This window comes from Geotrypetes seraphini, chromosome 10 (genome assembly GCF_902459505.1).
Source record: "Geotrypetes seraphini chromosome 10, aGeoSer1.1, whole genome shotgun sequence".
Lineage (NCBI taxonomy): Eukaryota > Metazoa > Chordata > Amphibia > Gymnophiona > Dermophiidae > Geotrypetes > Geotrypetes seraphini.
Window position 1 is genome coordinate 20861773 of NC_047093.1, and position 15613 is coordinate 20877385.

The window sequence follows — 15613 nt, forward strand, 5'->3', positions numbered from 1 at the left end:
CGTTCCACGATCAGGTCAGAGGCATTTGCAGTAAACAAGGAATGTGACTTAAGTATTTATAGCTCTCTGTTTACACACACAATTTCTAAAATGTCTATTGATTGTGGAAAATTAAAAAAAAACAGTAGTCAATTCTTTTCTTAGGCCTCAACGTAGGATTTGATCTTATCATTAGATTTGTCACTTCTCCCATTTCCAGTGTTCGGTCTTTGAAACGATTGTGGGTCTGACATTTCTGTAGCACAGAGGAAAGGAGCAGGTAGAGCGTGCCGAGTTGGATGAGAACCACAGATGTGTTCAGATGCATTCTTCACACCGAAAACTTGGCCCAAACCAGTTTTCCCTAACCCACACCACTGCAGGTCAGCTGGTCCCAATTTGCTACACACTCTCCTGCTACTGCAATATTCTTAGGGTAATAGGGTACTCAAGACGTCCGAGTGAATTCTGGGGTGCTTTCGGCACCTCCAAAAATGCATTAATACAAATTCCTTGAAGTAGGGTATCATGTTTTCAGTACAACCTCAAGGAGAGAGGCAACTATAATGTACCAGGAACAGCAGTGGACTCTATATGTCCCCAGGAAGGTCTTGCTGTTTTGTGCATTGCTCCTGTATTTTGTGTTTTTATGAGTTTGGCATTGTTTTTTTTTATTTTTTATTACTAAACATCGGATGCGGGAGGCTGAATTGTGAAGATTTCAGTTTTGCCTAAAGGTAAGGCTGAAGTTTAAAATTATTCAGAATTCAAGTGTTTTTCTTTACTTTGGCCCCCATCTTTTCCCTAAAATCCTGGATCTGTGTAACCTCTATTCATGTTACTCCTTGTCTTTGGGGCTTGAAGTTTATGTCTTTGCTGCAGTGGCATAGTAAGGGGGGGAGGGGCGGTCTACTCTGGGTGCACCACCCTATGCTCCTTCCCGACCTACCCTTCCATGCGCATGGGCCCCTTCCCTTGTACCTCTTTCATTTTCCTGGCGCGAGCATCATATCGAACTTGCTGCTTGCATCGGCTCTCTCTGATGTCACTTCTGGGTCCTGTGCCAAGGAAGTGACATCACAGGAAGAGCAGCCAGGAGAGGCACAGGGACAGGAAAGAGGAGTGCGTGCGGCAGGGAGGAGCAGTACTCACCCTTGCTCTGCCACTGATTTGCTGGATTTAGCCACACTTTTTTTTTTTTTTTTAGTAATAACTCCAAGTGACTTACATTCAGGTATGTTAGGCATTTCCTTGCCCCTGGAGGGCTCATAAGCTACTGTTTGTACCTGGGGTTAAGTGACTTGCCTAACATGGAGCAGCAGCAGGGCCTTGAACCTGGCTTTTCTGATTGCGAGCCTGGTGCTATAACCTTGAGCCTCCTCTTCTGTCATACTGAACAAATCTATTCCTATCAGGGTATTCCTGGGTAGAAACAGTGGGGTAGTAAGGGGGGGGGGTCAGTCCACCCCAGGTGCCATTTTGGTAGGGGCAACAGCACCTACCCTCCTCTCCACCCTTTCCCTTCGCCCGCACCCCTTTAACGTTCGTGGCACAAGCAGCAACCCCCAACCTGGTGTTGGCGCCAATGTCAGCTCTTCCTCTGATGTCACTTCCTGGACCCGTGCCTAGGAAGTGAAGTCAGAGGAAGAGCGGCCGCTGGCAAGAGAAGCAGGTTGGGTGGCTGCTCACACTGAGAATGTTAAACAGGTGCGGGGGAAGGGAAGGAGCGGGCGGGGGTGGGGCACCACTGCCCCAGCTGCCTCTCACCCTTAAATTACTATCAGCTTCGGTGCCTCCAGGGCGGTGCAATAATATGATTCGCCCTTGGCAAACCTTCTTGTGTCCCTGCCTCCATCCTCCTCCTACCCTCTCTACAATCGCTGCTGCGTATCTTTGTGGGACCTCCAGGGCGGCGACAGCAAAGGCAATATAACAACAGAAGAGTGGCATGGGGGGGGGGGGAGTCTTGGAATCCCTATTGCTGATCTCTGAAAGTCCAGCTGGTTCCGCCCCCTCCACCCCACTTCCTGTTTGGCCCCTCCTCCCAAATGGACGTCCAATGGAAATGGCAGCGCCTCTGCTGTTTTATAAAACCTACATGCCCTGGCACCTCTAGATTTGCAGTGTCTGCTTCCCCAATGTCCAAACCCGGCTGAGCTTCTGTTATTTGCAACGGGGGGGGGGGGGGGGGGGAAGAGACTGGCTGGAGCCCTTGAAATATGATGCTGCTTATTTCAGAACCGCTGTGCATGAAGCACATAAACCGGCATTTAGATATTATCCCCACCTTTTACCGTAGCACAGTTTTTAAGTGCTAGCCACAGCGGTAACAGCTCCAACGCCCGTCTCAAATAAAAAAGATATTTAATGCTGAAGCCTTGACAGGGCCTGCTGGCTGAATATCTGGAGGATCTGCCTACGATTGTGTTTTATATTTCAATTGCATCAAGCCACACACTTGACGGTGTGGCCTAGTGGTTAGAGCTGCTGTCTGGTTGCAGCTTCAATCCTGGGGAAGTCACGTAATCCTCCATTGCCCCCAGGTATCTCTCAGTATCTCTCCTTTACTCTCCCTGAGAACTCCATTCCTCAGACAAATTGCTTTTATCTGTATAATACTCCTTCTATTTCCAATTCCAGACTTTGTTCCTTTTCATCTTGCCGCCCTGTATGCCTAGAATAAACCACCCGAGTCCATCCCTTCCCTTGGTCAAAGATAGGCTGAAACCCCACCTTTTTGAAACAGCCTTCAACTCATAACCTCTACTTTCCTCTGCTCCCCACCCTATCCAGCAGTTTAACCATCCCTTATAACTGTAACCCCTACCTTGCATCCTGTTTGTCTGTCTTCATTGTTTAGATTGTAAGCTCATTCAAGCAGGGACTATTTCCTTTGTGACTCTGTACAGAACTGCATACAGCTAGTAGCACTTTAGAAATAATTAATAGCAGTAGTAGTAGGTACCATAGTTAAGTATAATACTTATGGTACCTGATTACCATTCAAAGTAAACCATTTAGGATCCCCTTGGGGTATATAAATATTAAAATTAAATAAAAAACTTGGACACTGTGCAATCGGCTATATTTTCAATGAATTGCACTCTAGGGAAATTTATTTCTTTTTTACAGGTATCCACATACTTTCCATGGTGTAATTTTCAAAAGGGAAAGTATGAACTGCAACTATGTGCATGCATGATCTACAAGTTATGTGGACTGTTATAAAGCTAACTTCGCTCTAACCAGAATTGTGCGTTCTTTATGAATGGGGGAGAGCAGAGTGTGGCACAACGGTCAAAGCTACAGCCTCAGTACTCAGAGGTTGCAGGTTCAAACCCACGCTCCTCCTTGTGACCCTGGGCATGTCACTTAATCCTCCCATTGCCCCAGGTACATTAGATAGATTGTGAGCCCACCGCGACAGACGGGGAAAAATACTTGAGGACCTGAATAAATTCATGTAAACCATTCTGAGCTCCCCTGGGAAAACCGAATAAATAAATCATGTGAAAATATTCAGCCTCTGATCACTAGAGCAGGTATTGTGATGTCATAATGCCTCATTCCACCAATAAGAGCCAACCTCATCAGTGATGTCACAAAGGCTGGATTGTCCTTCACTTGGATCTCTTTTGCTACATTTTGATTTCTAGAGTGGAGCAGTGGTTAAAGCTACAGCCTCAGCACCCTGAGGTTGTGGGTTCAAACCCCCTCTGCTCCTTGTGACCCTGGGCAAATCACTTAATCCGCCTATTGCCCCAGGTACATTAGATAGATTGTGAGCCCATCGGGACAGACAGGGAAAATGCTTGAGGACCTGAATAAATTCATGTAAACTGTTCTGAGCTCCACTGGTAGAATGGTATAGAAAACTGTATGAATTAATAAATTTACTTTCTCTATAACCAGACTTGTGCATTTTTTTTTTAATGAATGGAGACATTTTGACAACTCAGGACCTGAAGCTTCTGCATGTGCTAAGGATAACTGGACATGGTTATATACCTGTGGCTGATGTACACTATATGCACTCAATAGTTTAAGAGTTGAAGCCCACACATGAACTGTATATAGTACACCCACAGAGAAATTAGTGTTTATGTAACTGAAACAACTTTCCCCATGTGTGACACTGAAAAACATCAAGATTATTACTATGTATATTTAAATATATGTAAGGAAATTATTAAATGCAAACATCACGGTCAAGTTAACCAGCTGCTTAAATACAGACTTGTATAAACTACGATACTGAGAGAATTTGTTTTGAGCTCTTATAAAGTCACTAATGTCGTCCAAGTGGAATATCTACCAACCAGAAAGAAGTGATTTGCTATTTTTTTTTTTTTTTTTTTTAAAGAACTTTGGAAAAAATTTAATCTACGGGGAAATGTCACACTGCAGTAAGTGGTCTGAAGTATTTAAAGGTCAGCAAAAGGTTTTAGCTAAGAAAGGACTTAAATATGTTTGCAAATAGTCAGCTTTTTCTTTGTGCGACTGTTAAAAAGTGTATATTTAGACCCTGATTCTATAAAAGGCGCCTAAAATTAGGTGCTTAATTTAATTTTCTTTATCAGCGCTGATAATTGAAAGCGCCATTAAAATCCATTAAAATAATTAATTAGCTGGTAGGCATCTACCATTTCAAGGTACGCATCTGCACCAAGAAGCCTACCAGTAAGTAGGCATGGTTAGGGGCGGATTTTGGGCATGTTTTGACTTATTCCCCCCCTCCCCTTTTACAAAACCCTGATAGTTTTTAGCGCAGGCCGGCTTGCTGAAAGCTCTACGCTGCTCCCAACGCTCAGAGTTCCTATGAGCATTGGGAGCAGTGCCGAGCATTCAGCGGGCCAGAGCTGCACTATAAAAAAAAAATCTATCGCAATTTTCTAAAAGGGGGGGTTATTAGGTATTTATATACACCTATCAAGGTTATCTAAGTGGTTTACAATCGGGTACACAAGCATTTTACCTGTCTGCCTTAGAGGGCTCATAATCTAACTAACTTAGGCGCGCTCATTTAGGCCAAGAAAACTCTGGCCTAAATGGGAGTGCGCCTAAGGTTTCAAGACTGCTTAGGCGCTGCTAGACATGAGCCTATAAATGGCGCCTAGTGGATGATTAACAATTGTACTCAACGGAGTTAGCTGTCATTTATAGAATCAGGACCTTAGGGCCAAATTCTCAAAATGGCGTCCCACCGCTGTCTAACAAATCAATTGGATCGCACTTTATCTAAACTTTGTTGCAGGCGCCATTCTTAGGTGCCTGTCCCACGCCTACGGAGGCGCATAGGGATGCCTACAGACACCTAAGGTCAGCGTGGGCGTGGTTTGTGCCAGAAGTGGCCTTCAGCGCCTTCGTAGGCATGAGACATTCACCTTAAAAGTAGGCCTTTATAATGACGGCTTACATCTAAGGTGCCTGTGTTAAAAAAAAAAAAAAAAAAAGATGCGACTCTGGACGCAGCACCTGCTGGTGACTGACACGCGACGGGCACCGTTTCCAGAATCAGGGCCTTAGGGCTCCTTTTACGAAGCCGCGTTTTGCGGCTTCAGCACGCACAACTTTTAATTGCGCGCTAGCCAAAAAACTACCGCCTGCTCAAGAGGAGGCGGTAGCGGCTAACGCGGCCGGAGGTTGAGGAAGCGCTATTACACGCATTAAACCGCTAACGCGTCTTCGTAAAAGGAGCCCTTAGTCTCCAGTGCAGTGCCTACCATTTCATTTTCTTATTTCTTTTCCCGTTTTTTATCATATCTATTTTTTCCCATATTAGTAAACACTGCATCTGATGAAAAAATAAGCAGGGGGAAAATATATATTCATAACACATTTTTTTTCCATATAAGAACATAAGCATTGTCTCTGCCAGGTCAGACCAGGGGTCCATCGTGCCCAGCAGTCCGCTCCCGCCGCGGCCCCCCCAGGTCCATGATCTGTAAGTGATCCTTTACCTAAATCGTGTATTCCCTATTCATTTAGTGTCCTGTATAGTTACCTCTCTATCTGTATCCTTCAATCCCCTTCACCTTCAGGAAGTCATCCAATCCCTTTTTGAAACCCAATATTGTACTCTGTCCTATCACCTCATATATGTAGGTATGTTATCTATTTTGGATACAATCAGTGTCTATATCCTTAGTGCATTCAGATAAAACAATGATCACTTCAATCACAGTAGGTAATGTATTTAGATATTCCCCAACACTTTCAGCTGATGAAGCTACCGAGATCGTCCAAAAGGCATTCTTGTATTAAAGGTTATCCACTTCTTGACTGCTTTCTCTGGTCTAGCTTATCTATTTGCCATTACCGAGTAACACAGCAGCTCACAGAGACCAATTCATTCTCTAGGGCCTGCACACCTCAATTATGTTCGGCTGGATAAAACCAAAATGGTCAGTCAGACAGAGCAGTTTCTACACTGGCACAATTGCAGTTTGATGGATGGGGCAGAACGCAGTTGTGCGTGTCATGTGAATCTCTCCTCTCCTTCCCCCTCCCCCCCCCCACACGTCATGCTTGTTAACAGTTCCTGAAAAGCTGAGTTGAGCCTTTAAGTGATCATCAGGAGCCCTCATCGTTGGAAAACTGAAAATTGTTCATGTTGGGTGGGTGTCACTGGCCAAGACATCTCTTGTCTTTTTTTTTTTCCCCTTCTAAAGAGAGGTAGAGTGATTTCCAGTAGCATCACGTTCCAGTCTTATTCACAGTTCAGTTCTAATCATCGTCTTTAGCATAGGAGTTGTAATTATTACAATTTTTTTTTTTTTATAAATATTAAAAGTGCATGTAAAGTTGACTGAAAGCAAATTGCATGTTTTGCAAAAAAAAAAACCAAAAAAAACAACCCGAACACATCACACAGAATCTAAACACACAGGTACCTGTACACACTCATACTCATGCACACTCGCACGCTGTATTTGCTGTGTACATATCTGTATATGACAAGGTGACTTTCAGATCCAATGGCGTGTGACTGGGGCCGTTTCCGCTCTCTTCCGCTTTTGCTTTCGGAGACCTCTTAATTTTTAATCTCCAATATTGATGGATTATGGTCCAGGATTGCTAGAATAATCTTGTCCATGTACTGGCGAAGTCGGTAATTTATCTCTTCCTGTTCTTTAAGGGCTTCCATAAGCTAAAATTATTTAAAAAAAGGACGAATGAAGATCAAATATCCATAAATGAACCCACTAGGGAGCTTCAAAGATTTAGAACTCAGACACTAGGGATAATTCAAAAACATACAGTATTTATAATGGAGACATGGCCAAGGGGACATTGTGGGGCATTTCTAAAAGTTATGTGCACTGTTATTGAATACGCCCGATGTACGCACAACTTAGGTAAAGGCATTTAGGCCTGGTTTTTAGCTTTCCTAAATGGGTGCACCCAAATTAGGCGATGCACACAGGCACTAAGCGCAGTTCTATAAAAGGTACACACCCTTTGTGGAATCACATTAAGCACCATTCTAAAGGGCGCTATATCCTATATAATAAAACGCTAGCCGCGCATGCGCACTCAGACCTGCATGATCTGTGATCCCTGATCTGTGATCCGTAGGTCCGTGGTCAGAGTGCGTATGCGGCGGCCAGACAAATCGGGAAAGCACAGCACAGCACAGCCGGCAACTCCCCCCTCCCACCCTCACTCACCGCCAAAACCACCACCGCCAAAGCCTCCTCCTTCTCGCCGGCTCACCCGCGTTTAAATTGAGAAAAGAGCTGCACCGCGCTAACGCTGGCTTTGCCGTCTTCTGTCCACTGTGGCCCGCCCTCTCTACTTCCTGTTTCCGCTAGGGTTGGCCGCAGTGGATAGAAGACGCCGAAGCCAGCAGTAGCGCGATGCAGCGCTTTTCTCACAATTTAAAAGCGGCGGCTGGGAAGGGGGCGGCGGGAAATGCTGCTTCTGCACAGGGAAGTGTGTGTGTGTGTGGGGGGAGAAATGCTGCTTCTGCACAGGGATGGCCAGGAAATGCTGCTGTTACACAGAGAAGGGTGGGAAATGCTGCTGCTGCACAGGGAAGAGTATGTGGGGGGGAAATGCTGCTGTGTGGGGGAAAATGCTGATTCTGCACAGGGAAGGTCAGGAAATGCTGCTGCTGCACAGGGTAGTTTGTGTGTGTGTGTGTGGGGGGGAAATGCTGCTGCTGCACAGGGAAGTGGAGGGGATGGAGAGGGAAAGAGGGCCTGGGATCAATCTTGGTTTGCTTTGGGGAGGGGAGACAGAAGGGGGCCATGGAGAGACAGGCAGGTAGGCAGGCAGGCAGCGCATTACAACGAAAGACAGACACACAGAAAGACACCAGGCAGGGAGAGAGACAGAAAGAAAGAAAGACAGACAGACAGGGTGCCAGAGAGAGAACCAGAAAGAAAGAAGGACAGACAGCGGGAGGGAGAAAGACAGAAAGAAAGGAAGAGAGAGACAGGGGCAGGGAGAGACACAGAAAGTAAGAAAGAAAGACAGACAGACATATTCTAGCACCCGATAATGTAACGGGCTTAAACAGGAGCTGGCTGGCAGGAGTTACTGGGTAGGAGATTTTCCAAGCATCAGGAAAGGCACAGGCACATAGAGTGAGTTTATGGCACGCCCTTTGATAACGTTTGCAAGCAGTTCTCTTACCTCATCCCTTGACGCAGAGTCGATTTCTGCAGCTAGAGACTGTGCCTTTGTCTGTGTGGCAAAAAGATTCTTTGCTTCGTAAAGGCTAAGACTTAGGATTTGTCCATTGAGGTCATCATTTTGGTCCCGAAGTTTCTGATTCTCCTGTTCAAATATAAGGAAATCTTTATGTAACTGCTGCCTATTGTCCAAAGTCTTTACAGGTCATATTATCCTCCCCCAAACTCTTACCATTCTGTAGCATACAAAATCTACTGAAAGGTAACTGATATTGTTATTTTGTGCCATCCTGGTTATCCAACATATAACATTCTACTTTATTTCCTAATGATTGAGCATGTCATCTCTTTAGTGCTTTTGACCTTGAAAAGAGATACTCAAACTTATGGTTCCTGAGGCCATTGCATTTGTTTTTCAGCCAAAACAAACAAAAAAAAACCACCCCAAAACCCCTCTTGGTCGCCCTCTACACAGCACTGTGGTATGAGCCAAGAAGACTGGCCCTATTTAATTCAATTTTAAAGCACCCATCAAGTCACAGTATTTCAGGCCAGAGAAGGAGATGCTTCCATCATATTCTGTGCATGTAAAACACATCTCTATCAGCCTTCTTATATGGACCCAACCTGGTCCTGTCTGGAGACAAAGACCCTTATATGGGTTACGGGTGTGCTCGAGAATAAAGAATCCCTTACCAGCTTCAGCCGCTTGATTTCCTGCTCCAGTTCCATTTCTCTCGTTCTTGCATTAAACTCACTCACACTGGTGCAAGAGCTCCTTCCCCGTCCGGGACGTTCACAGTCCAACTTATATAACTGCAGATGTTCCAATTCTTTTCGCAAGTCCTCAATAAGCTATTGAGAAAAGGGACAGACAATGTAGAGTCAACCCCGGGATATTCAAGTGAGCCAATATTAATATCCCGATATGGTTGTAGCAGGTTTCCGAGTCTTGCAGCGTCTGTTGTACAAAGAACCGACATTTCAGCCATCATGCTGTGGTTGAAACTTCGGTTCTTTCTACACAAGACACGGCAAACCGGCTACCATCATGACGCCAGTCGCAGAAGCCTAAGAGGATCCTGATATGGCTTTGCACATTGCAAATGTTTTATAAAGCGGTCTCCAACTCAAACCCTTTGCAGGGCCACATTTTGGATTTGTAGGTACTTGGAGGGCCGCAGAAAAAATAGTTAATGTCTTATCAAAGAAATTACAACTTTGTATGAGGTAAGTACCTAACAAATCCAAAATGCGGATTATCTGAAATTATCAGAAGCTTCTGATAATTTCAGCTATACACAGCTGAAAGCAGTGCAACATGCAGAAAGTATCAACTGCAAGAGACAAGATTTTGAACCAACTATTTTGAGGCCCTCGGTATTATAAAGAATTATTCTTTACGGAAAACTTGTGCCTTAAGTGTCCGGTGGTCGTGTCCGCAACTGCCTTCAGCTCTCACCTCCTCCAGCACAGGACACGCTGTAACTTTATTGAGTCAAGCAACATGACCAGAACACAACCAAGAACAACAACAGGGCAACAATCCAGAGCAGATCTGCAGTACAAGTACATAAGAAAAGGAATTCCTATTCAATATCTGTACAATAAACAAGAAATAATAAATTAATACTGTATAATTAGTTTTGGTCCACCGTGTAGAATAGATAGTGAAAATAAAAAGCATTCTAGTGGCAATCTTGAGGGAGGTAATCAGAAGGCAACAAAGCAGGATAATTTTATGGTTTGTCATATGATTTGAACAGTGGCATAGTAAAAAGTAGGGTGGGTGGGGTGGTCCGCCTCGGCCGTCATCTTTCTTGGGGCGCCATACCTTTTTAACTTGGGCGCGAGCAGCTACCAACGGAACCTGTGCCTAGGAAGCTGACGCGGGTAGTAAGTTGGTGGCTGCTCGTGCCAAAGTTAAAAAGAGGCAGGGGAGGGGTGCGGGGAAGGGGCACCACTGCCTTGGGCCCTCACTGCGCCACTGGATTTGAAACCCTTGCAAATGTCTATCTTGTATGTGCCATAATATTTTGTAGCCTACCAAACGTTCCCAATTCCCACCAAACGGATTCACTGTATATAGGGGGGAGAGTGTGGCGCAGTGGTTAAAGCCACAGCCTCTGCACCCTGAGGTGGTGGGTTCAAACCCACACTGCTCCTTGCGACCCTGGACAAGTCATTGCCGCAGGTACATGAGCCCGCCAGGACAGACAGGAAAAAATGCTTGAGGACCTGAATAAATTCATGTAAACCATTCTGAGCACATCTAGGAGAAAACAGTATAGAAAATTGAATGAATAGTGTGAAAAGTTTCAGCCTCTGATAACCAGAGCAGGTATTGTGATGTCATAATGCCTCATTCCACCAATAAGAGCCAACCTCATCAGTGATGTCACAATGGCTTCATTGTCCTTTACTTGGCTCACTTTTTCTACATTAGGATATCTAGAGTGGTTCAGTGGTTAAAGCTACAGCCTCAGCACCTTGAGGTTGTGATTTCAAACCCTCACTGCTCCTTGTGACCCTGGGAAAGTCACTTAATCCCCCCCATTGCCCCATGTACATTAGATAGATTGTGAGCCCACCAGGACAGACAAGGAAAAATGCTTGAGGACCTGAATAAATTCATGTAAACCATTCTGAGCACGTCTAGGAGAACAGTATAGAAAATTGAATGAATAGTGTGAAAAGTTTCAGCCTCTGATAACCAGAGCAGGTATTGTGATGTCATAATGCCTCATTCCACCAATAAGAGCCAACCTCATCAGTGATGTCACAATGGCTTCATTGTCCTTTACTTGGCTCACTTTTTCTACATTAGGATATCTAGAGTGGTTCAGTGGTTAAAGCTACAGCCTCAGCACCTTGAGGTTGTGATTTCAAACCCTCACTGCTCCTTGTGACCCTGGGAAAGTCACTTAATCCCCCCATTGCCCCATGTACATTAGATAGATTGTGAGCCCACCAGGACAGACAAGGAAAAATGCTTGAGTACCTGATTAAATTCATATAAACCGTTCTGAGTTCTCTTGGGAGAACGGTATAGAAAACTGAATAAATAAATAGCCATAGTGCTACTTATGGAAGCAACTGACTGCTTATTCTCCAGGGCAGATAAATCATTTATAAGTGAGCCAAAGGCAGCGTATTATTACATCTTGCTTGTGAGTATGTTGTGCAGCTGATGTTAGAGGAGGTCGTTGGGAAATCTTACCAGTTTCCAGCACAGAAAATATACTCCCCTTCAACACGTCGCTCAAAGGCACTCACCTCATGCGTAGCCTCCCTCTCCTTTTGAAAATGCTGTCGATTCTGCCTCAGTTTATCCATCATCTTCTTGTACAAATCCATCTCATCCTTCAGCCGTAGACTGGTATCTTCCAGCTTATCCGACATTCGTTGTCTCTCCTGGAACGAGTAAGGTAGCATCCAGGAATGTTGGCCCCCGTCCCTTATACCATTATAACCCCGCCCTCCTTTTTCAACTATGGGCTCCTTTTATGAAGCCGCGTTAGCGGTTTTAGCGCCGCGCTAAACCCGCACTACAATGCTCAATGCTGGCGTTAGCGTCTAGCGCGGCCGGCAGTTTAGCGCACACTATTACGCGCATTAAACCGCTAACACGGCTTCGTAAAAAGGAGCCCTATGTTTTTCTTACTGTTTTCACAGAAAATAAATCTACAAAATTCCACCGTATGGACTTTCCAGATTTTTCACTACTTACAGCTGCATTTTGGTGTGACCGTAAGAACATAAGCAGTGCCTCTGCTGGGTCAGACCGGAGGTCCATCACGCCCAGCAGTCCACTCACGCGGTGGCCCATCAGGTCCAGGACCCGTATAATAATCCTCTATCTATACCCTTCTATCCCCTTTTCCTTCAGGAAATCATCCAATCCCTTCTTGAAACCCAATAGCGTACTGTCTTATCACACCCTCTGGAAGCGCATTCTAGGTGTCTACCACCCTTTGGGTGAAGAAGAACTTCCTAGCATTGGTTCTGAATCTGCAAAGTTAACTTGCATCCCTATGGGAAAATGTATTTTGAGAGGTCTGCCCATGCTCTACCTAAACCACCCATGAGAATGCCAATCTGTGAAGTATGTCAAAGACTGGCACGCGCTTACAGAGTAGCAGAGCAGATGGAATATGGTACCGGCCCGGGCTGGCCTGGCTCAATCGGAGACATGGAATTAAAAGTTGACCAAGACCGAGGGTGGTGAGAATGACTGGGGTTTATTTTATTGGGCTTGTTTAATTTTGCTATTTGTTTTCCTGCTTTTATTATTAGGATTTTTCTTTGGAGTTCTTTGATATTGACGTTTTCCCTTTGTTGAGCCCTTTATGCACCTATAGTATCAAATTTATATCTATACCTAGGTACCTATAGTATTTAATTTATTGTATTATCTTTTCCCTCTTCCCTCTCTTTATATAGGTAAATGTAAATAATTATTTCTTTCATAGGTACTATAGTTAGGTTGTGAGCCCATTGGGACAGAGAGGGAAATTCAAAGTAACTGATTAGATTTTTGGCCATTACTTAAGTCAATTTCATTGTTTTGTAAACCGCTTCAAATCTTTTGGGAGATTTAGTGGTTATATAAGACAGCGCATTAAATTCAAATGTATGTGCACAGGTGTCACCTTTCAACAAACCAAGGGACCATAAACCTGTACAAATCTAGGGTAATCGCTAGCCGACGAACTCAGCATAAACTTGCAACAAAGCAAGCGATTACCCTAGATTTGTACAGGTTTATGTTTATTATCTATTTGAGTTGTGGCTCAATTCAAAACCTTATCAACCTTGGACTCCTGAAGAAGGCGTGTTAACTGAAACGCGGATCGTGTCGGGTCCCTTGGTTTGTTGAAAGGTGGTATAATTAACCAAATTTAATATTCGATATAATAAACATAGCCTGCATCTTGTACATTTTGTCTGCCTTTTTCTCTTGTTTTTCGTGTGGTGTTCTGCTTCTACTGCAGTTCCAGCTGGATCCGGTTTTGTTCATTGTGCACAGGTGTCTACATATATGCATAAATGATTAGAATGCTGGCATTTACATGCTATTCTCGCTGCCTATATCTAGTTGGCTCCTTATACAAATTACCCATAATTAGTGCATTTTTTTCTAGCAAAAGCGGAGATCGGGCTCCCTGCAACCACTCAGAATCCATGAAAAGGCAGCACAGAGTGTGTAGAACAGGGCTGCCCAAGTCCGGTCCTCGAGATCTACTGGCAGGTCAGGTTTTCAGGATCTCCACAATGAACATGCATGAGAGAGATTTGCATACCAAGAAGGCAGTGCAGGCAAATCTCTTTCATGCATCTTCATTGGGGATATCCTGAAAACCTGGCCTGCCAGTAGATCTCGAGGACTGGACTTGGGCAGTCCTGGGGTAGAACCTGAGCTCTTTATTAATCCTTGGGGACCCCAAGTCATTTTTATCAAGCAATGGTAACAGATACTGGTACTCAGAACCCCCTCAAAATAAGTCCTTCCAGTAGTGCTCTACAGTATAGAACCGAGATTGGAGGGTCAATCGGGGACAGATGGGGCTTGATGGACGCCTGGTCTGCTTTCAAGATAAACCAGATGTTTAACAAGAGACTCCTGGCGAGGGACGTCAGGAACACTTAAAACAATTGTTTTTAACTGTTGTGCTGTATTTATTTATTTCTATTGTTTTTCCTTATTTTTGTTGAGTGATGCAATTTTAAGTTCTTATTTTCTATTCTCATCCTTGAAGGGCTGTATTTACAAGAGATTCCTCAACAGAACACTATCTGCCTCTTTTACAAAGCCACACGGCAACAGCCCCGAAGCCCTTTAAATCTCTATGAGTTTCAGGGCCGTTAGCGCAGGGCAGCCGCTAGCGTGGCTTTGTAAAAGAGGCTGTAAATTATATATATATATATGCCCCGAGTGGTATGAAATACAATATCAACTATAGATAGCAAAAATCCACTCAACAGGAGAAGTGCACTAAACAGGAAAAAGGCCTCAGAGATGGAGCCTACGCACAGTCATAGACTGGGGAAGTCAGCGTAGTTTGTCAGCTCCTGACTCCAATCATTGGCCAAAAAACTTTTTAATTGATTATTCATTTAAAACAGTTTAAATTCATTTAACTTTTTTAGATTTTTTAGTTTTTCAATAACCTTAAAACAAAATGGGAGGACCACCACTAGGGGTCAGTAACCTGGAGAGAGACCTGGGAGTGATGGTAGACGCGACACTGAAGGCATCGGCGCAATGCGCCACGGCCTCAAGGAAAGCAAACAGAATGTTGGGTATCATTAAGAAGGGCATTACGACCAGGACGAAGGAAGTCATCATGTCGCTGTATCATGCAATGGTGCGGCCGCATCTGGAGTACTGTGTCCAGTACTGGTCGCCATACCTCAAAAAGGACATGGCGGTACTTGAGGGAGTACAAAGAAGAGCAACTAAACTGATAAAGGGAATGGAAAATCTCCCTTATACCGACAGATTGAAGCAGTTGGGACTTTTCTCCCTGGAAAAGCGGAGACTTAAGAGGAGACATGATAGAAACCTTCAAGATCCTGAAGGGCATAGAAAAAGTAGACAGGGACAGATTTTTCAAATTATGGGGCACCACAAGTACAAGGGGGCACTCGGAGAAATTGAAAGGGGACAGGTTTAGAACAAACGCTAGGAAGTTCTTTTTCACTCAGAGGGTGGTGGATACATGGAACCTGTGTTCCCGCTAAGCTGCGCTGACGTGCGCACGCGCACAAAATATTACCTCGCAGCGCACAAGTTTCTCGTCACAGCGCACACAGTGTAGAGCACAGTTCTTCAACCGCCGGTCCGCAAACAAAATCTTGCCGGTCCGCGAAGGATTCGGTCCCCGCCGCAACGAAAGGCCGGCGTCAGCTGACTTGCAACTTCCTGTTGCAGTCGCTGTGCCGGGACTCCTGCCTTCGCCGGGACTCCTGCCTTCCACCGCGTTTGCCTCCTG

At 44.7% G+C, this 15613-nt stretch overlaps 1 protein-coding gene across 2 annotated transcripts in view; it reads right to left on the minus strand.

Moving 5' to 3' along the window:
* Positions 1–6157: 6157 nt before the first annotated feature.
* The window catches only part of RAB11FIP4 (RAB11 family interacting protein 4), a 72012-nt gene continuing 62556 nt past the window's right edge, over positions 6158–15613 (minus strand). For both annotated transcript variants that reach the window (XM_033962253.1, XM_033962255.1), the window contains exons 10-13: positions 11895–12032; positions 9315–9473; positions 8620–8763; positions 6158–7129 (exon numbers count right to left, since the gene is read on the minus strand). In XM_033962253.1, the coding sequence (XP_033818144.1) occupies positions 7013–7129; positions 8620–8763; positions 9315–9473; positions 11895–12032 (558 nt within the window). In that variant the 3' untranslated portion in view covers positions 6158–7012. The remainder of the gene's footprint in view (positions 7130–8619; positions 8764–9314; positions 9474–11894; positions 12033–15613) is intronic.